Below are 21,155 nucleotides of genomic sequence, written 5' to 3' on the forward strand. Positions count from 1 at the left end.
ATTCTCTACTTATTACTAGGTTTTAGTATAAAGAGAATAGGACTTCCCTATAGCAAAGAGGATTCCTAGATAAGACCTTGTTATAATAGCATATCTATTTGCTTTTACTATTCTTATAACTATATCGGATTTAACAAATAGGCCTATATGTTTATTAGCTTCGCGTCTCCGGTATTAATTAAATAGACAATATCTCTTTTTTTTAGTAGTCTAGTTAGTAATTCCTTCCTAAATATAGATAGATATTGTTATAGGACTATAACAAAGATAGGGAGCATTATAATAGCAGGTTTGCTATCTAGCTCTAGACTAGAAAAAGCATATAGTACTATAAGTAGTAAGAAGGCTCTTCTCCTACTAAGTTATCTATTTGTTATAGGGTTAGTAAGTGCATATAGCAGTTCTCGTTTATCCTCTACCTTTATATCTTATAACGTAAAGATCCTAGAGTGAGATTTAAGAACATAAGTTATAAGAGTATCTTTATATAATAGTTACACTATACTAACCTACTAATTAATTATAGGGTTATGTCTTATAAACTAAGATAGTCCTAGGATAACATTGTATTCTTTAAAGTCTATAAGTCGCGCTTTAAGAGTTTCTAACTAGTCTCCTAAGGTATAAGGTAACTCGAGTCCTTCCTTTATTATAATAGTTTGCCCATTTAGTAGAACAATTAACTTTGTTATAATAGAAATAATAGAACTCTTCTAAAAGGTCCTAGCTTTTAAAGCTAATATGTAAATACTAGATGCTATAGTATTAAGTGTAAAGGTAATCTTACAGATATTATTATAAGGTCTAATAGTTCTATATAGCGTAAGAAGACCGCTATCTAGGGTAGCAAAGTATTTAGTCTCTTCTTCTAGCAAAGATCTAGCGGTTATGTTTATATCTATACTTATAACTAGGTTCTCTTCTTTGTTAGAGGCCTTAGAAGGTAAGGAAGTTACCTTAGTTGTAACCTTACCTACTTGTTTTTTAAACAGCATTCTCTAGCATAGTAGCTAGGCTTATTATAGGAATAGTAAGTAACTTTTAACTTATCCTATCTGCCCTTTCCTTTACTACTACCTTTACCTTTTTTCTTCTTGCCTATTATATTAAGGGATTTAACAGTTATATTTAGGTTCTTACTTTAGTTCTTTCTCCTATAACGGAAATAAACCTTATTAAGAGTAATAGCCCTATTAATATAATTATCCTTTAGGGTATTTAAGGGTAAATAAAGCTATATATCTAGAGTATCTCTTACATCTTCTCGAAGGCTATCCCTATACCTTCTAAGAAAAGTTTTAGGAGATAGAATAAGGACAAGTTTACATAAAAGGGTTTACAAGTCCCTTATAAAAGCCCTAGCTAAACTAGTCTATCTTATATGCTTAAATCGTCTCTTTTTAATTTCTATCTAATTAAGATCTGTATAACAGTACTAGATCTTTAACAATTAGGCTATAAAAGAATTAACTATAAGGTGTTCTTACTAGTAATTAAATAGGTCCCCTTCTAGATAGGAAGAAGTAAGGCGATTCTTTTTATTATCCTATAATAGTCTATAAAAGATAAAGTCCTCTTACAAACCTATCTAGTTTTTAAGTTAGGTAATCTAATTGTCTACTTCTTTATTCTTCATCTTTTCTTTAAAGGTAGGAGGTTTCTAAATAGGTACTTTTAGACGATACTTATACTCTCTAGTAGTAGTTATAAAGCTAGAAGTAGGAGAAGTATCTTATTATATTAGCTCCGGCTATAGAGGAGGTAGAGGCGCCTATTATAGGGGCTATTATAGACTAGGTTAGTTCCTTGCCTAGTATTCTACATACTTAGCCTCTTAGTTTAGGCGGTTCTACTCTATACGGTAGAGGATCTTAAGTAGTTCCTTATAGGTTATCGATAAAGGGTCTTAAGGCTCTTAACTAGCTTATTACGGCCTAGTTATAGGTCCTCTAACCGGTTAATAGCTAGTTGTAGACCCCTCTAGCTAAGCGTAGCTAGTTATAGGGTTATAGTAGAGATCGGGTTCTATTAGAATGTAAGAGAGTTATATAAGCGGGAGATATAAAAAAGTTTTAAAGAGGCTAAAGTACTATATTAGTAGTACTATGCTATCCGGTCCTCTTATAAGAAGGGATATCCTTCTTATATTAATTAGAGTTCCTCTAGCTAGAAAGACTACTTAGATCTATCTTATAACTCCTTATAGACGTATATTTATCTTTAGTAGAATAGAAAGCTATAAGCTTAGCTCGAAGATAAATGCCTTATTACTCTTATCCTTAAAGTTATAGGGATTATAGCTAATTATAAGAAAAGTGCAGTTACAGACTAAGGGAAGCTAATATTAGCTTACTCTTATAACTACATTATATCCTTACAACTCCTATAAGTTAACTAATAAAGAGCGTAATAGCGATGCCGGCGTCGTGTAGGGTCGAGATAGTTGTAAGTCTACCTTTTAAGGGCTATAGAGAGCACCCTAGGCCGTAGAGGCCTTCTAGAGCTTAGCTACCAGATGTAATTGCCAAAGGAACTTGATTTTTTAGACTACTGGCGCACGGCACGGTTATATACTAAATCCGCCAAGCAATGGCTTACTCCGGCTTCGCAATAACAATGCTCCGCCAATATGCGTTACCGCCAACCCTGCCTCTCCACTCCATCCTTACCACTTCGGCCAGTTCGAGGCCTTTCGGACACGGAAGGCACGGGTGGTAGATTCGCTTTTCAAGCCTCTCCCGACTACCCGTCTCTTATCTCTGTTATATGATGCAGACCCTTGTGGGGGAATAGAGGCAAAAGAGAAACCTACGGCTCCAGTTTGTGACGCGTATTCCGTCAGCGACTCCAACTTCGACTTCAGCTCTTGAGCTCCTCGGCCGACGTTGTGACATCGTGAGATGGGTGCCGAATTCCTGAACAATGCGACAATGATAGAATGGGCTGAGCGAGGAATGCACATCCATGCGTGGGTGGATCAATCCACATTCCACAGCGCACGCAATCGTCCAAAGGAGCTTTGCAATGCGCGCCTTGCGTATGACGCTGGTCATTTCCTGCACCATGGCTGTTCGACTATGGTCATACTGACTTAGAAACACGCAGCATCGAGTCTTTCAGGATGAGCTGACTAGGCGCTTCCTGACCTGGAGTCTTGACAACAACAATGTCGTTGTATACAATCTATAATGACTGACAGCCTACGGGAAACAAAACAATGCTTTGTACTGACCCAACCGGAAATGGTAAACAACCATTGGATGATCAAGATATCCGCAAACAGCGAAACTGTTATCCTCTGCTTTCGGAGTCGAAAAGTACCATAATTTCAGAAGAGATGAGTCGTTCAATTCTGCTGGTCGGTATTGCCACCATCTTTCTGCTCTGTTTCCGCCATCATCACATAGCGCATGAACCATGTCTACACGACAAACACGTAGCAAAAGTCGAGGTCGAGCTGCCAATAAGCCTATAAGACCTCTGTCTCGTGTTCGAACCAACACTTCTTTTTCGGACCCTGATTACGATCAATCGACACCTGAGCCGAAGACTGCATCCACTCCCTCGCCGACATGGGGCAAATTTCCACGCAAGACAGCTGAACCTCAAGGCTTCAGGGCACCACAAGGTATACCTTCAGTGCCACTGATCAGATCAGATGGCCGCCGCTACTATATGAGCAGCGCCTGTGGTCCTGTGAGCTATTCGCCAGCCGGGAAGTTCCAAGACCGCGTCACTAGCTCCAATGCCTCTCGCGCGAAGGCAATGGTTCTCCCAAACTTCCCTGAGCCAGCTATCCCTTGGCCAAATCCTAATTTCCCTAGAAGATCTGCATCACGTCCGAAGCATGTCGAGATATCTCGATTCGATAAGGACGAGGAAGAGCGCTTGCGAGCATCGTCCACTTGGAGAAAGAAAAGACCTGATACTCCTTCTTCCGCCCGAGCCACCATGTTTGATTTCCCCTCCAAGAACAGCTTCTGGCACCCGCTCGAAGGTTTTGTACCACGCTCTGGCTTCGTCTGGCTAGTACTAATATTCCTCGGCATTCTTTTGGGGCTCTCCACCCCTCCCCAGGAAAATCCGGTACAGGTTGCATATAAAGAAGTATGTAGCCGTTTTGGCAATCCTGTTGAGTGGAATTGCAATGGAAACTTCAACTTCACTATCGACAATGTTGTCAGCCATTGTCACAACGCTGCTGACGCAATCTACGACAATTTGCACATGGCTGGCGTGAAGACAAATGTCGAAGACCTGGTGCACACATGCCAGGTGTCGATTGAGGCTCGCAAGGGCAAGCTCGAGTACATGTTCGAAGGTATGGAAAAGGCGACTGCCAACTTCAAGAAATCTCTGTGTGCTCTCCCAAGGGCGGAAAAGTGGGACAGATGTGTTAAGAAGTCGTACTCCAAGCTCAGCAAGCCTTTCGCGATGCTTGGAAGCGTTTTCCGGGGCCCAATTACCAGTACCGGAATCAGAGTTCCAAGACCTTCCAAGCCTTCAAGCCCGAGACTCAGGGAGAGCATTACCATACAAGAAGTTGTCGACTCTCCTGCCAATCCGATCGCTCGTGTCGAACACGTAGCCAACAGCGTCGTCGCGTCGTTGGCGGGCCAAGTGAAGAGCCATGCATCCTCGGCGCTGTCATCCGTTAGTTCTGCCTACCTGCCCATTATCGCGAGTGCCGTTAGTAGCGATCACACTCCAGAGATAATGGAGACCGTAGCGGCCTCTGCAGGCTCGAATCTGTCCGCCGGCATTGAAGCGGTCTCTAAGATCAAGGATGTCGAGCTCAAATACACCTTGGCGGTCGCGAAAGCAGAACTCAAGATGTTGCAGCAGAACGACACTTCCATCGTCGCACACATTACCGATACTAAGCGCCACCTTAACGCTCTCTTGATAACAGCGTGGGAGCTTCAGAAGGAGATTGACCAATTCTCGATCTGCATGATTCGAACATCCGAGATCGCCATCAGCGAGCTTTCCAAGACGATTACCTACGGACCTTGGACTGATTCGTGGTTCAGCCTGTCTCGTTCAGGCTGGATGGTTACACCTGCCGATAAAGCATTCAAGGCACTCAGCAATCCACCTGTTGAATGCCAAACGTTCTTGGTCCGCATACACCAGAAGGTGCAAGGCGCACTCGAAACAGGCAAAGGACTGCTCAAAGAAATCGAGAGAGTCATCGAGCTCTCCTATCACCGCGACTTTGCAAAGAAGAGTCTGCTCTATGTTCCTGTTCCTCTTCCTTGGGTGAGACCTCTCGGACCTTTTCCCAACTTCCCCGTCATCAGACTACCTGCCATTCGTTGGAATCCTTGGTACTGGTTCCGCGATGAAGCCTACTGGTATAGGATTCGCACACAAGAGCAACGCGAACAAGGTCTCAGACTCCACCGATTACGCTCAACCCTCCACCAACTCCGCGAGGCTACCGAGGGCTTCGATGATATCAGGAATCTTCTTGAACGTGCCATTGTTAACTTGTTGGACGCACACAAGGACCTTGAGTCTCACCGTGAACAGGTCCTTCAGAACCCCAAGTTTGGTGTGCCATTCTTCTTGGATAAGACTCAGACTGTGAGGGAGGATTTAGCTGTGGCTATCAAGCTTAGGGATGGAAGAAAGCGTGTTAAGAATTATATCAATGCGGAGGCGTGGAAGCGATATAACAACGGAGATGACCAGCGCGGTGTGTTTGTTGTTAAAGAGATGAGACTGTAACGTGGTTGATGACTTTTGCTGGGATGATAGTTCTCGTTTTAGATGTTGCTTACATACTTTTTCAGCGAGGGTAGATAATGCAAGTTTTCATTATTTTATGCACATCTAATGCTTGTGGTGTCACCCTGCTCGTATCACTCGACCATCATGTGCTCACAATTGTCTCCTGGTACGTCACTCCTGAAGGACGATGACTTTCTAACAACACGAAAATGTTGCTCTCGGAGATTTGTACCTTGTTGATGGCAGTATTGATATTGTAATTTGAGTTCGGTGTCGATTTTCAAATGTGGTCTTGTCCCAATTGGTCCAGCTCATACTTTTGAGCAAAGATACTAGAAATATCGTCAAAATCGATATCTCAACAACAACGCAGCAGGTGAGGAAGATTTAGCTCATAGCAGGAATACCACATCTCTAAATAACCATCCCACCATTCTGACAGGCCTGAAAATCCACACTCGTTGGGAGACCATCGTGCGAATGCAAAAAGTGCTTGTCGAGGGTATAACCCTGTTTCTCTGACCAACTGTGCTTGACTTCACCCTGTTCCCACATGGATATCACGTTAACGAACATGGCAAGTTACAAGCATGCAAGTCAAATGCTCTTTGTTGCGAGGTGTGTTATCTATGTATCTTTGCACATGGCAGGTGCGATATGCCCAGCATGGTCGGAAATACTCATGAGCCATACGCGAACATCAGACAGCTTGCATGAACGAACAAGATTTTTTTTACTACACCCTACAGTGATCTACAGGTTATTGACAATAAGATTACTACCCTAGCTCAATACGCGGACCTTTGTAGTGTTTCTCTGCATAAAAGACCCAGTTGATGCCACTGAACAACGCCATGGCAGCTAGTACCGCACAAGTATAATCTGTAGCATCTTTGTTAGCACATCTGATCCACACACAAACAAAAGGACAGAAGGAAAACTCACTCATGCTGGACCCTGTGGTTGGGATAGAAGTCGGAAGATCAAAGAAGACAACCTCGATGATGGCGAACACGACAACAGTTGCATTGCAAGTCCATCCCAGCCAACCAGGCAAGCGAAACCATCGGTTCTTAGCGAGAAACTTTTCGCTACGGCCTCTGCAAATAAGCAAAAAGCAAGGCATGGCAAAGGAGATCATCTGCAGGATGATGGTCGTGTTGATCAAAGCATTGAACGCAGCTGTAGACGCAAGATAGATGCATCCACAGATGAAGATAACCACAGCATTGGCGAGTAGAGACCATACAGGTACTTCTAGACCGTGATGCATTTGAGCCAACTGTTTCGAAAGCACGAGACCGTTGTCACGACCAAATGCCCAGATAAGATGTGAGGAGGTCTGTTGAACGGCATTAACGACGAACAAGTTGATAGTAAGAAGGACAACGAGGAAGACGGTCGCTGCGGCGTCGCTGTTGGTTGCTTGACGCCAGAGTTCGTAGATAGGTACACTGCAGTACTACATCAGCCATCGCCGTCCAGTGGGTAGGTATGTCAAGCCATCACTTACGCAGTCGAGACGAGCTCGTTGATGTCCTTGATTCCGTAGCACATTGCTATTGCAAAGACAAATCCTGTGACAAAGCCAATAACTACCGTCGTACACAGTGCTTTAGGCACTGTCTTCTCGGGTTCGGTGCATTCTTCTGCGAGATGGAGGGACGCGTCGATGCCAGCGAATATGAAGCAGGAAGTTGCAAAGCCTGACAAGAATGTCACACCAGCTGGCCAACCTGTATTGCTTTCCATAGTCGCCCAGACATACTCTGCGCTTTGTTTCTCGGAGCGCGCCAGGCAAGTGACAGTGACAACAACGAAAGAGCCGAGAGTAAGGAGTACTATTTCATGGTCAATTCTACTCGGCTAGGTTTGCTGACCACGACTTACATCCAAAGTTGTGTACCCATGGCGTCTTGGCAAGAGCAAAAAGGTTGTAAAGAAGGAAAACGACATTGATCGCTTGATAGACTAAAAAGTAGTGCCAGGTTTGAGGTGTATAGTTAGGATGATAATACATCACCAAGGCCAACAGAAGTTGCGTTGCAAGGAGTGTGGCGGCAGCTCCCAGTGCTATCCAAGAGAACATGGCGATTGAGCCACACGCATAAGAGAGTCCACGACTAAACCGTTTCGGAGCGAGGATGGAGGCAAAGTGGTACCTGACGACGTTTAGCTCGAGCAGAAGTTGAGGACCCTTGGCGACTTACTGGCCACCAGCGGTAGGATAGCAAGATGCCAACTCCGCTAGCGAGACCCCAGTGGCGGCATAAGCGATCGATGCCAAGGGAATGCCATAGATCAAGGTCGCCGTGCCTCCAGCACTTATTGCTATGGCAAGAGATGTCGCAATGGCTACCCAACTGTTGCAGATGTTGAAGCTGAGGGCGATGATGTTGAAATTGCTGAAGTGACGACGGGTTGGCGCTACACCCAAGTCACTCACATCCCCTACCGACACAGAGAGCCTCTCAGGATCATGTGCGGTATGCTTAGCAGTCATGGAATTGGCTCGAGCTGTGTAGTGAATGTTAGCTACGGTACAACTAGAATGTTTTTGGAGGAGAGAAAGGCATACTAATGGAAGACATGCTCTTTCGATCAGATGATGCCATGATGAATATGACAGAGCTGAAGTTGGTTATACCCGATCTTCTAGGAGGGTTCCAAGACGATACTTATGTTTGACCAGCTTAGAGTTGAAGATAAAGGAACGATTCCGCCTCGTACACGACTACGCTTGGTTTGATACCATGAGTTACTGAGTAGCTTTACCCCGCTCGAGACCAGAGCGGTTGCATGGCGCAAGGGCTTGCTGTTCTGGCCGCAATCGTATCTCTCATTGTCTTGATCGACCAAGGGCGTAGCTGATATCGACAAATGGCTAATCAGTGACCACGATATGGTCTCCTATCTTACTGATATAGCATGTTGAGTTATGATAGCAAAGACAGAGCGAGACGGGCAGCGTTCCCAAATAGGCAACGAAAGGGAGAAAGTCCCAATGCGGAAAGAAAAAAGAGAACTAGGCCTAATCGGGACATAAAAGTGAGAAAGCATCGTGCTCTGGGCATGTGCACACGTGGATAGCCTTGAAACGAGAAATGATAGGTGGAGATGATCATAACCATTGGTCATGGAATTACAAATGTGAAAATGGTACGAAGAGTGGGAAACTGGCTTACACAATAAATAGTAAGGCAGCTCCCAGTGCTGTCATCCAGCGTACACGCATTTTGCACGCGAAGACTGTTGTTTGCAATGACTTCTCGAGACGGTTATCAATGGACGGAGTCTTCTGGTCTTGTTAAAGGCGTGCCTAGTATAGGTGTGATCCAACCACCTACAAATATCACAGACGAGCAGGCGACCTACGATGTTATTGTAGTTGGAGCAGGTTACTGTGGGCTTACAGCAGCCAGAGATGCTGCGTTGTCAGGTGTGTTCTGTGAATGGCGTTGTATAACACGAAAGCTAATTGAAAGCATAGGCCTCAAGGTGTTGTTGCTGGAGGCTCGAGACAGAATTGGTGGTCGTAGTTGGAGCTCAAACATCGAGGGTTATCCATTCGAGATGGGTGGCACCTGGGTCAGCTGGGGACAGCCTCATGTTTGGAGAGAGATCTCGAGGTATGATATGCGAAATGAGCTAGAGATCTCCCACGACTACAGTCGAGGCGTGAATCACTTCTCCCTGAATTCTTCAAGCGGCAACCGCAACATGAGCCATGAAGAAGAAGTAATTCTGGGCGAGCTTCCATGCTGGGGACATATGCTGATTGCGAGCAGGATAAATTGATGGAATCCGCCTTAAACAAGTTCGCCAACGTCGATGGTGTGCTCGGTCGGAAAGTCATGCCTTTCCCGCACAGCGAAGGACATAACCCAGAGGCCGCGAAATACGATAGAATGTCTGTCGCCGACCGCATTGCTCAGATCAAGGACGATCTCTCACCAGATGAGCACACCGCTTTACTCGGATTCGTACTACTCTGCAGTTGCAGCACCCCAGAAAAGACCAGCTTCTACGAATATCTGCATTGGTGGGCACTTTGCAACTATTCGTACGAGTATTGCATTGAATACCTCATCAAGTACAAGTTCAAGGGTGGGCAATCGAGCTTTGCTATCAACTTCTTCAAAGAAGCTTGTGCGACAGGCAGACTCTCGTACGCGTTTAACACACCGATCGCTGCGATCAAGGACAATGGCAGTGATGTCCACGTAACCGCAAGAGATGGGAAGACGTTCAAGGCGGCCAGGTTGATCTCAGCCATTCCCATGAACATCTTGAAGGATGTAGCATTCAGCCCAGCGTTGATTCCAGGCAAGCTCGAGGCTTCAAATCGGGAACATGTCAACAAATGTGTCAAGGTCCATGCTGAGGTCCGTGATAGAGATTTGAGATCTTGGAGCGGCATCACATATCCTAATAACGCATTGATGTATGCCATCGGCGATGGTACAACTCCAAGCGGCAATACTCATATCGTTGCTTTTGGTGGATCGCACAATCATATTCAGCCAGAAAAGGACATCAACAAGACCATGGAGGCACTAACAACAATGACACCCATGGATATTGAGAGAGTGGTAAGCTTTTCCCAGCTGTTAGACGGAGAGTGTTGCTGACATCTTCGAGGTATTCCACAACTGGGCGGATGACGAGTTTGCTAAGGGCGCTTGGTTCTTCTCTCCTCCAGGTCTCGTGACAGAACATTTGGAAGATCTCCGAGCTCCGCAGGGTAATATTTACTTTGCCAATTCCGATTGGGCGGTAGGCTGGAGAAGCTTCATCGATGGAGCCATTGAGGAGGGTACACGGGCTGCGCTGGCAGTCAAGAGAGATCTGGATAGAAGTCGCTCGGCACACCTTTAGATATGAGTTCCAAAAATGAAACACATGCATCCGACTACATTGCAAGTGAGCGAGTTGAACTCTCATATTATTAGAACCGGTTCCACCAAGCTAGGATTCCGGGCCCATTCACCATTTGGTTGTAATAACCAGATCTGTCCGAGACGTTCCAGGGCCACAATGATACTGTTCATCCGTGTTTTCTCGTAGACCTGGGCAAGTCTACCTGCGAAAAAGTTCCTATGATCTGTATCTTTGCTGGAAGCTGCTGCGATAAAGTATACCCAAGGTAGTGTGTGCATGCAAGGACTGTCCGCATGGATTGGCAGTACCAAACGGCGCAGTTGTTCGATGTCGGTATAGAGTTGCCCTTGTTGATAGTCGTCCAAGGCTTGTCGCATGTATATGTTCTTTGCTTGCTTAATGGCCTCGCGGAAGATTACCGTATTTTCCAAAACCCTTGGGTCGTCTGGGTAATGCTGGGAGAATATAAAGTCAAGGTAGAAATCCAGATCCTTCTCAAAAGTTTTGCAGCCTTGAGATAGGTCAAGAAGAGGTGGAGTAAATAGCTGGAACCTGAACAATGTCAGACTGGTGACAAGATTTCAACTAGACATACTCACATTCGGGACTGCTGGAGCAAGAATCCTCTCTTGGCTGACATTTCTGTTTCGAGGAGCATGTTGTGGCTCAGAAGGTTGGTGAGCATAGGATAAAGATGAACGAAGTCTCGAGAGCCAGTGACAGTCTCTCCAACCAAGAGAAGGATGATAGTAGCCCATGTAGACGTGCTGAACACTCCGTTGCTGTCTTTCGCAAACGCATCTGCACGTAGCCTCTTAATAATTTCGGCAAGTCCAGTCTCTGCAAGAGGAATAAGATCTGGTCTCTTTGTTGATAAGTGGAAGGCAGCGACAACAGACACTGCACGCTGCACAAGGTCATCTTGGTAGGCCATGGGGAGCAAAAAATTGCGATAGCCATTGAAACCGGTATCAAAAATGACCATGATTGATGCAATGCTCTGCGAAACTATTTGCTGTCAAATACCAGACAAGCAAGCAAGGAGCAAATGCGTTGGCTTACAATGATTGAAGAGCATTTGTATACCAGGCTTCAATAGCTCAAGTTTCAGATCAGCGCCAGGGTCGACGTGGAAAGTAATGGTAGTGCTATCGTCCAACAGATTGTGTGTTGGACTGTAAGCTCGTCCCTGGCGAGGGACTAGTTCAACCTCCTCTACATCCGCATCGGTGTCGTCATCTTCGAGGCTTCTAACAGTTTCGATAGACGCGCCAACAATGGCATTTTGCTCAGAAGTTTCTGTCTGTGTCTCCAATGGCGGCATTGATACAGGCGTGGTTTCCAGATGTTGGCTCAATCGTGTCGCAAATTCCGGAACATTGGAGAAAGTGTGCCCTTTGCGCTTTCCTTTCGAGATTGTTCCCTCCACAAACCTGATTTGGCGACCGATGCCAGTACATTGGATACCCTTCTTCACACACTTAGCACATTCAGGCGTGCCTTTGTCGCATTTGATGCGACGTCGCGAGCATTCTTTGCAGCCGTCTCTCGGCATCCTGCCATCGTCTATGACTCAGGTGAATCTAGTGCGCAGCACATTTGTTGGCACTTCAAGACGGCATACAAAACGATGTTGTCGTGGAATATCTTGCCGTCGAGGTGCGGAGAGAAACCAATTTGCGGTTGATCTTCGGACGAAAGCGCGTCCTTGAACGCGTATCCTTGTCCCTGCTGCTTATCATGCGGATGCACATAACCTGCCTGAGGCAGTCCCATCCAACACTTGTAAGTCTGATTATTCGATACGCCTGTCCAAGTACCGAAAATTGGGTTCCTTGTTCTATTGTACGTGATGTCTGCCGCCATATTGCAGCAGCAACCCATGTCGATTTCGTGTGCCAATTGCGCATCTGTTGCGCCCGCTGGTAGTCCTTATCAGCGCTGTGCCGGCTGCAAGCGGGCATCCTACTGTTCAAAAGATTGCCAGAAAACGCACTGGAAACAGCACAAAGCATTCTGCAAACAACAACAGCAACAAAACCAGCAACAAACCTCCGCCCCTCCCGATACGACTGGGGACAGGACGGAGTTCAGTGAAAACTTGAGGGGTTTGCTCAAGGACCCTAAGGTGTTCATTGACGACGAAGAAGATAACGACGTTGATGACGACGAAGATTACAACATTGACAGCAGTAACTACGACGATGATGACGATGACTTCGACGATGAAGCCCCCAGACCACTTGCTTTCTTGCGCACCCGACCATTCCCGGACCCAGATCTCTCTATTGATGGCTTCCCTGTCGCTATAGTAGACACAGAAGCCTACGTTGAAGAAACCATAAAGAAAGATCTCACTGCTGCCATTGCCACAGCTACAATTCTCTGGAACTGGCACCCGAACGCTCTCCGCGCCTTTCTAGACTGTCAAAAATACTCGGCCTTCGAGTTTGCTACGTGGGACAGAGCCCCTGGAGCTGAGAGATACGTCACGCATATGATCAGTCGCCATGACCGGGCCATCCTCATCGGGCACTATGATCAAGACATCGACTGGGGCTTTAAAGTCAGCTATGGAGTCCTTGAGGATGGTCGCTGGGAGCCACTTTGGGGATCTACGAACGTTTTACCCGGCAAAGACAAACCAGAATGGGTCAACAAGATAGGAAACATGTGGGCTAAAGACGAGCTTTATTTCAAGCCATGGTTGCCCAGAAAGAATCGTCAGCAAGTACTGACTTTGGGAGGCGGTAAGGTGGATCCTGCTACGCTGTACATCACAGAGGATTATGACCCCGACAGCATAGCAAGCGCTTCTCAGAGGCCACTCTGTTTTCTGCACACGGACCCATTTCCTGGCTTGAATCTCTCCATCGATGGCTCGCCCGTTGCTATCGTGGACACAAGCAAAAGTGTCTACAATGACAAGACTAACAAAAAGAGTCTTTCCGGTGCCATGGCCATCGCCACTGTCCTCTGGAGTTGGCATCCTAATGCTCTGCGTGCCTTCCTCGATTGTGAGAGGTACTCGAGATTTCAATTCATAATCAACGAAGACTTGCCTCGGCTCGGGAAATCTAGCATGTACCTGATTGACCGCGACAACCGAGAGGTCGACTTTGGCATAGTTCACTACGACACCGGCCATTATGATGAGGATACGGACTGGCACCATCTATGCACCTACCAGATACCTGAGAAGGGCCGCTGGGAGCCAACCTATGCATCAAACGGCTCCGTTGAAGGTGAAGAGCCATCATGGGTGCATAGTATGAGTGGCATATGGGCAAGATGTCAGATGAAAAATGCTCGATGGAAGCCTGCATGGAACCGCTTTATCACAATGCGATTGGATAATGTCGAGGTAGATCCTGCTACACTGTACTGAGTATTGCCGTAGATTTTAGATAGAGCCACTCTTATATAGCTCCTATTGTAATAGAATCAGATTTCGCATCACACTGTAGCCAGAGTGCATGAGCAATTGATCTTTGTTTGCTTGTGAACATGCTGAAAGCAGACGGTAAACTCCGTTTTCGGGTCCGCGCCCACGGGCGCAAAATTGAGGCTTCAAGGTGCTATCGGGAGTCTCTTGTTCAGCACGAGGCGTGCGGACGGCGGTGTGAGCTGTTTGGCAGTGTCCTTTTACGACTTTCGACCAGGTGAAAGCGCACAACATGGCGTCACTGCTTCAGAAAGATGCGCAGGATCTTTTTCACCACCCGCACTTTGGACTCGAGATTACTCCACCAATACTGCACCGATTGCGCTCGAACTTAGCGCATCATGATCGCAGAGCGACGATTATGTGGGGTGTAGCTTGGAGTCATCAATTGTCACCTCGCTTTCATGCTGAAAAGTGAATAGTAGGGTGGACTTTCTTCACCGGAACTGCAAACGGCGATTGTGAGCGCAATTCGCGTCCGTTTGGAAAATCGACTACATGATTGGAAAGCTGAGAGTCGACTCTATCTCAGGGCAGATGGCCGAGTGGTTAAGGCGCTGGCTTTAGGTTGTATGGAAGGATTCGTTCCGCGTGGAGAAAATCTTTCCTATCGTAACTTAAACCGCCAGTTCGAAAGAGCGTGGGTTCGAACCCCACTCTGCTCATCATTTTGCACTTTTTGAGCTACTCAGGAAGTCTGTAGGACAAGAGGGGATGATTTTATGATGAATTTTTTGCTAGTGAAGCCTCGCGGTCGAGTGAGAGATGCGGCGAAGCCTGGGCCTCGGCTTGCCATCAGGAGGCAAGTCCAGATAGAGAACTCGCATCCAATCTGTTCAGGCTATACGATTTATGCTTAGCTGATCGTCTAGTCCATGTCGGCGAACGGAAATGTCTCGCTGTGGATTGAGAGTTCGTCCCAAGAGAACGGCACATCAAAGACTCAGAAGATACTCTGGCATATAGTGTCTGCACCGGCACAAAGAACTAATATTCGTAATCACCGATGAGGTGACGCCTCAGCCTGCTACTTGCAGACTATCTGAAAATCCAGGCAATGCATTTGAGAAAAATGACAAGACAAAGCATCGGGGCAGGATGGTATTTGTTCTACCTATATACTGCCTTGGAAAGACCTCTCAACTGGAACACATTCAATGATACTATCCCTCAGACTTTCCGTGTACGTATAGACGTTCGAGATTTTCAGGCCTGCTTTCGAGATAAGGTCGGCCCATTCCTCTCGAGTGCGCTCACGGCTTGCACAGCATATCATCATGGTCCAATCAACCTGTGCAGCTTGCCAATGAACATCATTGTTCTCCAAGAACATGTCATCGATGAGAATGACGCTATGAGGACCAAGAGCATCTTTTGTGTTTCTCAAAACTTGAATGGCCTTCTCATCGGGGTAGTCGTGGATGATATGGCGCATGTAATAGATGGCGGCTTCACGGATTTGCTGGGGTTGGAAGAAGTCTTGCTCCATTGCTTCAACTCCAGGGTGGCTGATAGCATGTTGCAGAGTAGCAGGGATGTCTTGCACGATGATGCGACCAGGTGCGTCAGGCACCTTTTCCCTGAGTGCAATGCTTTGATGTCCGAAACCTCCGCCTACGTCGACAAATAAGGGTTTGCCTGATGGTGTATTCTTCGCGGCTTTTTGGTAAGGATACGCATCTAGCCAGATTGGCATGTCCATATGTTGCACGGTCATGTATGCATTGAAAGCCTCGAACAATTTCGGCTGAGTCTGGAAATGAGCGAACAGTGGTAGATCAGAGCCCCAACCAGCCATGAGTGCGGTGTCCATTGCTGATTCTGGATCCTTGTAGCCAGTTCGCTTGAGGAAGTCAGGCAAAGCCTTGAGGCCTGGTCCTACGTAATCGCACATGTGGTAAACACCGCCTGCGAATCCTGGAATGGCGAAGGTCTTGGTGATGCTGTTGGCAGCAAAGGTCTTGGTGTCGACTTCTTCGACGAGGCGTACAGAGGCCATGTAGCGAAGTAGACGAGCCATAAGCTTTGGCTGAACGCCTGTACTGCTTGCAAGCTCATCAACAGACGTCGGTTTGCCAGTTTTGGTGAGTACATCGAAGACTTTAAGATCACAGCCGATACGGACGGCGGCCAGAGGAAATTGTGAGAACAACAATCGCTGTGCGTGGTCTTGAGGACGTTCCAATGATCTAGCCAGGTCGTGGAGTTTATCGATCAGCTGCTTGCGGCCGTGTTCGTCGGCGTCGCGCGCCAGTGCTTCGATTTGAGGAATAAGGGCGTCCATCTCGAATTTTGGAAAACTGGACAGGGTACAAAGTAAACAAGCAGATAACCCGACGGCTGGCCTTGTCTCTTATAGTCTTCAGTCCGCGATCATGTTTGAAGGATCAAACATCGTGCATGAGCTGCACCCCACTGATAGCTGATACTCTGATTACCTTAACGGCGATCATACTGCTAGACAAACCAGAAGGATGGACATGCGGAACTCAGTGATGTCAGTGGCTTTTCAGCCTTTTGTGATGCTCCAATACAAGTTGGTGACCTTGTACAAACACAAGTCATCACAGCACTCAAAGAGACTGTTCAGCGGCTTCAGAAGCAGAAAGACAACGAGGAAAGAAGTTGCAGGTGTATGAAACGTCACACCTGTGAAGACAGGGTCTAGCTGTTGTGAGCTTGATCGAAGCTTATTTCTAATCAAGAAAGCTTGACCCGCATGCAGCTAACCTCCAGATCCTATATCGAGGGCCTACACGGCGACTTGAACGGCGACTGTAGAATGATTAAACGGCGACTGAACGGCGATGTGAAGCAGACAAGGCGTATTTGTAGCTGCATCTGTAGCTGAGCCACGTTATGCACACTTGTCGACTCAGACACTCCTATGTCAAGCGGGCTGGAGGATTCGTGACAAAGCTGATTCTCTGTCGGCACGGGTGACAGCACAGATGTACCATGCTTGTGTTCACCGCTCTGTCTCTTGACTTGTCAAAGGTCACCTCTGATCTGCTTCTTCCGACACGAGATAATTTCAGAGCGCCTTCCAGGGCGTACAACCATCTCGCGAGTCAGACAATGCTGGCGCAGTCAAAATTGAGGCCTGCTTGCATGAGAATCTGTGTCCGAGGATTTGCCATGACAGACGCTGTGCTCACCGCCTTGCTGTACGAGTAGCTTTCTCCACACGAAGACCTTCCACCTCAAGAGCTCTGCCATCTGCACATCTCGGTTTGAAGCATGTCAGCACAAACAACTCATCCAGGCGAAGTGTCACTCGCGAAGCTTCTGGCGACGCTGACAGCCACGCTTCACCCGCAAACCTACGTCTTCGCTGTACTCGCAGATGAAGCCTCACTTCCGCCATTTTCTGAGGTGGAGATGCTCTTCCGCGAAGCCAAGGCGGAAGGTATCACAGTGATCACTACCCAAGAGTATGCAGAGACTCACGGGTTAGAGTACGTTTTCCCATGTCGCAAGATCACCCTCGACGTGACTTCAAGTTTGGATGCTGTTGGCTTCATTGCTGTCGTTGCGACAAGACTGGCTGCTGCTGGGATGGGCGTCAATCCAGTCAGTGGCTTCTACCACGATCATCTGTTCGTGCCATTGGGGCGAGAGAAAGATGCGCTCAAAGTCATTGCTGAGTTGGCCGAGGAAAAGAAACAAGAAGCTCAGGTTTGAGGAGAGTCGCGATTGCTAATGCGCTGCTCCTCATGCCCAGTGGAGTTACGGTCCGTGAAGCCTTGAGATTATCCGCCTTGGCTGACACTCCTCCGCAACCTCCTCTTCCTGCATTCCCTTCCTGGCAATCTTCGGATCAGCACCAAGACCCATCTCACGTAACATTTTGACATGTTTGTTGCATCAAATGCATTCCGAAGATTACATATCCTTGTTGCAAGCGAGCAGGATCGTTGTCCCCTCACGCCATCGTTCTTGGCTGGCTCCGTGATGATCGGAAATGCACCCCACACAGTCCGCCCAGACGGGTAAACACTTCTTGGTAATGGCACAGGATTGATCAACATGAACACGATCAAGAATGCATATATATCCTGATGGTTCGTCCCTGTTGTGATGCTCTGTCTACGCCGATTCTCACCATGCAATTGACCGCGCTCGCGATTGCCCTTATCGTCGGCGGGTCGCTGGCGCAAATGAAGGAGGACCAGCTTCCGGTAGGATGATTTCTTGAGCAAGGAAACACATGACCTCTTACACCCTTCAGTTTCCGGATGTGACCTATCCAGATGCCCTTTCTCCACATCCAAACGCTGTCTCTGGTGCCCAAAGTAACCAGACCTCTCCGCCAAGATATCCCAGTCCTTGGGGAAGTGGGGCCGGCGAATGGGCAGAAGCATACAAAAAAGCAATCGAGGTCGTCGAGCAGTTGACCCTAGAGGAGAAGGTGAATTTGACTACAGGTATGATGCCAATATACGATGATGTGAGCATATAGCTAATGAGTGTACCAGGAACTGGTTGGCAACAAGAACAATGCGTCGGCCAGACCGGTGGTGTCCCTCGACTAGGTATCCGTGGACACTGCCTTCAAGACTCGCCCGTTGGTGTAAGATATACAGAGTAAGTGCACAAATGACAATGACCCGCATACAATGATTCTAACAGATATACAGTTTTGTCAGTCTGTTCCCTGCAGGAATAAACGTTGGTGCTACTTGGGACAAGCGCCTCGCATACGAAAGAGGCAGAGCCATGGGCTTCGAAAGCCGTGACAAAGGGGTCACTGTCCAGCTAGGTCCTGTTGCTGGCGCACTAGGAAGGGCAAGTCTTGCTACGTTCGAGGTCAGAACTTATCGACAATGCTAATAAACGAGCCACAGTCTCCCACAAGCGGCCGCAATTGGGAAGGCTTCAGTCCTGACCCCTATCTCACCGGGAAGCTATTCGCCGACTCTATTCGAGGCATCCAAAGCACAGGTGTACAGGCATGCGCTAAACACTACGTGGGTAATGAGCAAGAACACTTCCGTCAAGTCCCTGAGTCTCGCGATTACGGCTTCAACATCACACAACCTGGTTCTTCGAACATCGATGATCAGACTTTACACGAGCTATATGTCTGGCCTTTTGCTGACGCTGTCAAGGCTGGCGTGGCTTCTGTCATGTGCAGCTACAACCTCGTCAACAATTCGCAGGCCTGTCAGAACAGTTACTTGCTCAACCATGTGCTCAAGTCCGAACTCGGGTTCCAAGGTTATGTTATGAGTGACTGGCAAGCCACCGCGAGCGGTGTGCCCGCTATTCTGGCAGGACTCGACATGACCATGGCTGGAGACATCCGTTTCGGCGATGGATCAAGTTACTTTGGTCCTAATCTCACCATCGCTGTTTTGAATGGTACCGTGCCGCAATGGCGTCTCGATGATATGGCCGTTCGTATCCTTGCTGGATGGTATCTCGTTGGCGGAGACACTGAAGTACCCAATCCCAATTTCCAGTCATGGACACCTGATACGTTTGGCGCCGTCCATGCACACGTCGGCTCAGCATGGGGTACAGGGCTTGTCAACCAACATGTTGATGTTCGCCGGGAGCACGGGAGATTGATCCGCGAGATCGGTGCTGCGTCTACGGTGCTTCTCAAAAACGATCGTGGCATACTACCTCTGAACAACACGGCAAGGCTGACGGCAGTGTTTGGCGAAGATGCAGGCAACAATCCAAATGGCCATAATGGCTGCAGGAACCATGCCTGTGACATCGGCACGCTGGCTACTGGTTGGGGCAGTGGTCAAGCCAGCTCTCCATATCTTGTCAGTCCAGACGCGGCGATACAGCACGAGGTCGTCTCTCGCTTTGGTTCTTATGAGTCCATCACCAACAATTCAGCTTTGACTCAAATCAACGCATTGGCCCGCCGAGTCAACGACGTTGGTGGAGTCTGTCTGGTCTTTAGCAGTGCAGACTCTGGCGAAGGCTTTGCCAATGTTGATGGCAATTACGGGGACCGGAAAAACCTCACACTATGGCAGGGCGCTGATGCTGTGATTGCAAATGTGTCTGCCACATGTAATAACACGATTCTGGTCATCCATTCTGTTGGGGCAGTCGAGATTGAGCAGTACAAAGAGAACCCGAACATCACTGCCATTCTCTGGGCAGGTCTTCCTGGTAAGTAAGCTGAAATCTCTGCATGATATCCTGACTGACAACCTTGAAGGCGAGCAATCAGGAAACGCAATTGCCGATGTTCTATATGGTCGTGTCAATCCCGGAGCAAAACTGCCATTCACTATGGGTCGCAAAAGGTCAGACTACGGTACTGACGTCCTCTACACTCCCAATCAAGAAGTCCCGCAATTCAACTTCCAAGAAGGCGTATTTATTGACTATCGCGGATTTGACCACCGCAACATCACTCCAGTCTATGAGTTCGGCTTCGGTCTAAGCTACACAACCTTCGAATACTCTGACCTCGTTGTGGAAAAACTCGATGTCGCAGACTACAAGCCAACGACAGGAACTTCTAGACCAGCGCCTACGTACGGCAAAATCGACAACGACACTTCTACCCATACATTCCCGCAGAACCTCACTCGTATCCCACTGTACATTTACCCATGGCTGAACAGTACAAACCTTAGCGAATCCTATGGAGCGGCAAACTACGGCAACAACTCATTGATCCCCCAAAACGCACTCAACAACTCCAGCTACTCATATCCACCCTCTTCCGGCCCCAACGGCGGCAACCAAGGGCTCTGGGACATCCTCTTCCACACCCGCGTCAACGTAACCAACACCGGCTCTGTCCTCGGTGACGAAGTCCCCCAACTCTACATTTCCCTAGGCGGGCCTTACGACCCCAAGATCGTGTTGCGAGGGTTTGAGCGTGTAAGGATAAATCCTGGCGAGACTGTGCAAGTTACATTTCCACTGGCGAGAAGGGATCTCGCGAGTTGGGATACGGAAAAGCAGGATTGGGTTGTTAGTGGATATGAGAAGAAGGTGTTTGTTGGGTCTTCGTCGAGGGATTTGCCATTGAAGGCGGTGCTTAAGGTGTGACAGAGGAAGTTTGCAGTTTTGTCAAGACTCAGCACAAGTTGGAAATTCTGTGATAGTTGCA

At 47.5% G+C, this 21,155-nt stretch overlaps 8 protein-coding genes across 8 annotated transcripts; 5 read left to right on the forward strand and 3 right to left on the reverse strand.

Annotated features, from left to right (window-relative positions):
* Positions 1-3,417: 3,417 nt before the first annotated feature.
* Positions 3,418-5,733, forward strand: M437DRAFT_87421 (uncharacterized protein; the record flags this gene model as incomplete). Its single annotated transcript, XM_041028636.1, has 1 exon — positions 3,418-5,733. One exon carries the CDS (start codon positions 3,418-3,420, stop codon positions 5,731-5,733), a length of 2,316 nt encoding a protein of 771 aa, XP_040876532.1.
* Positions 5,734-6,514: 781 nt separating this feature from the next.
* Positions 6,515-8,351, reverse strand: M437DRAFT_77972 (amino acid transporter; the record flags this gene model as incomplete). The annotated part of the gene is made up of 6 exons (XM_041026915.1): positions 6,515-6,618; positions 6,682-7,190; positions 7,250-7,577; positions 7,627-7,898; positions 7,947-8,163; positions 8,315-8,351. 6 exons carry the CDS (start codon positions 8,349-8,351, stop codon positions 6,515-6,517), a joined length of 1,467 nt encoding a protein of 488 aa, XP_040876533.1.
* A 646-nt stretch (positions 8,352-8,997) lies between these two features.
* Positions 8,998-10,614, forward strand: M437DRAFT_77973 (monoamine oxidase N; the record flags this gene model as incomplete). The annotated part of the gene is made up of 4 exons (XM_041026916.1): positions 8,998-9,175; positions 9,227-9,474; positions 9,525-10,328; positions 10,378-10,614. 4 exons carry the CDS (start codon positions 8,998-9,000, stop codon positions 10,612-10,614), a joined length of 1,467 nt encoding a protein of 488 aa, XP_040876534.1.
* A 62-nt stretch (positions 10,615-10,676) lies between these two features.
* M437DRAFT_56663 (uncharacterized protein) lies at positions 10,677-12,172 on the reverse strand (the record flags this gene model as incomplete). The annotated part of the gene is made up of 3 exons (XM_041023091.1): positions 10,677-11,169; positions 11,217-11,625; positions 11,680-12,172. 3 exons carry the CDS (start codon positions 12,170-12,172, stop codon positions 10,677-10,679), a joined length of 1,395 nt encoding a protein of 464 aa, XP_040876535.1.
* A 327-nt stretch (positions 12,173-12,499) lies between these two features.
* M437DRAFT_77975 (uncharacterized protein) lies at positions 12,500-14,005 on the forward strand (the record flags this gene model as incomplete). Its single annotated transcript, XM_041026917.1, has 2 exons — positions 12,500-13,183; positions 13,808-14,005. 2 exons carry the CDS (start codon positions 12,500-12,502, stop codon positions 14,003-14,005), a joined length of 882 nt encoding a protein of 293 aa, XP_040876536.1.
* A 1,171-nt stretch (positions 14,006-15,176) lies between these two features.
* M437DRAFT_87426 (O-methyltransferase) lies at positions 15,177-16,346 on the reverse strand (the record flags this gene model as incomplete). The annotated part of the gene is made up of 1 exon (XM_041028637.1): positions 15,177-16,346. One exon carries the CDS (start codon positions 16,344-16,346, stop codon positions 15,177-15,179), a length of 1,170 nt encoding a protein of 389 aa, XP_040876537.1.
* Positions 16,347-17,302: 956 nt separating this feature from the next.
* On the forward strand, positions 17,303-17,746 carry M437DRAFT_68852 (uncharacterized protein; the record flags this gene model as incomplete). Its single annotated transcript, XM_041025183.1, has 1 exon — positions 17,303-17,746. The coding sequence occupies one exon, from the start codon at positions 17,303-17,305 to the stop codon at positions 17,744-17,746; it is 444 nt and encodes a 147-aa protein (XP_040876538.1).
* A 526-nt stretch (positions 17,747-18,272) lies between these two features.
* M437DRAFT_56530 (uncharacterized protein) lies at positions 18,273-21,094 on the forward strand (the record flags this gene model as incomplete). The annotated part of the gene is made up of 5 exons (XM_041023066.1): positions 18,273-18,489; positions 18,541-18,649; positions 18,703-18,864; positions 18,921-20,200; positions 20,250-21,094. The coding sequence occupies 5 exons, from the start codon at positions 18,273-18,275 to the stop codon at positions 21,092-21,094; spliced, it is 2,613 nt and encodes an 870-aa protein (XP_040876539.1).
* Positions 21,095-21,155: the final 61 nt, after the last annotated feature.

The sequence above is a fragment of the Aureobasidium melanogenum genome (assembly GCF_000721775.1).
Source record: "Aureobasidium melanogenum CBS 110374 unplaced genomic scaffold scaffold_24, whole genome shotgun sequence".
Lineage (NCBI taxonomy): Eukaryota > Fungi > Ascomycota > Dothideomycetes > Dothideales > Saccotheciaceae > Aureobasidium > Aureobasidium melanogenum.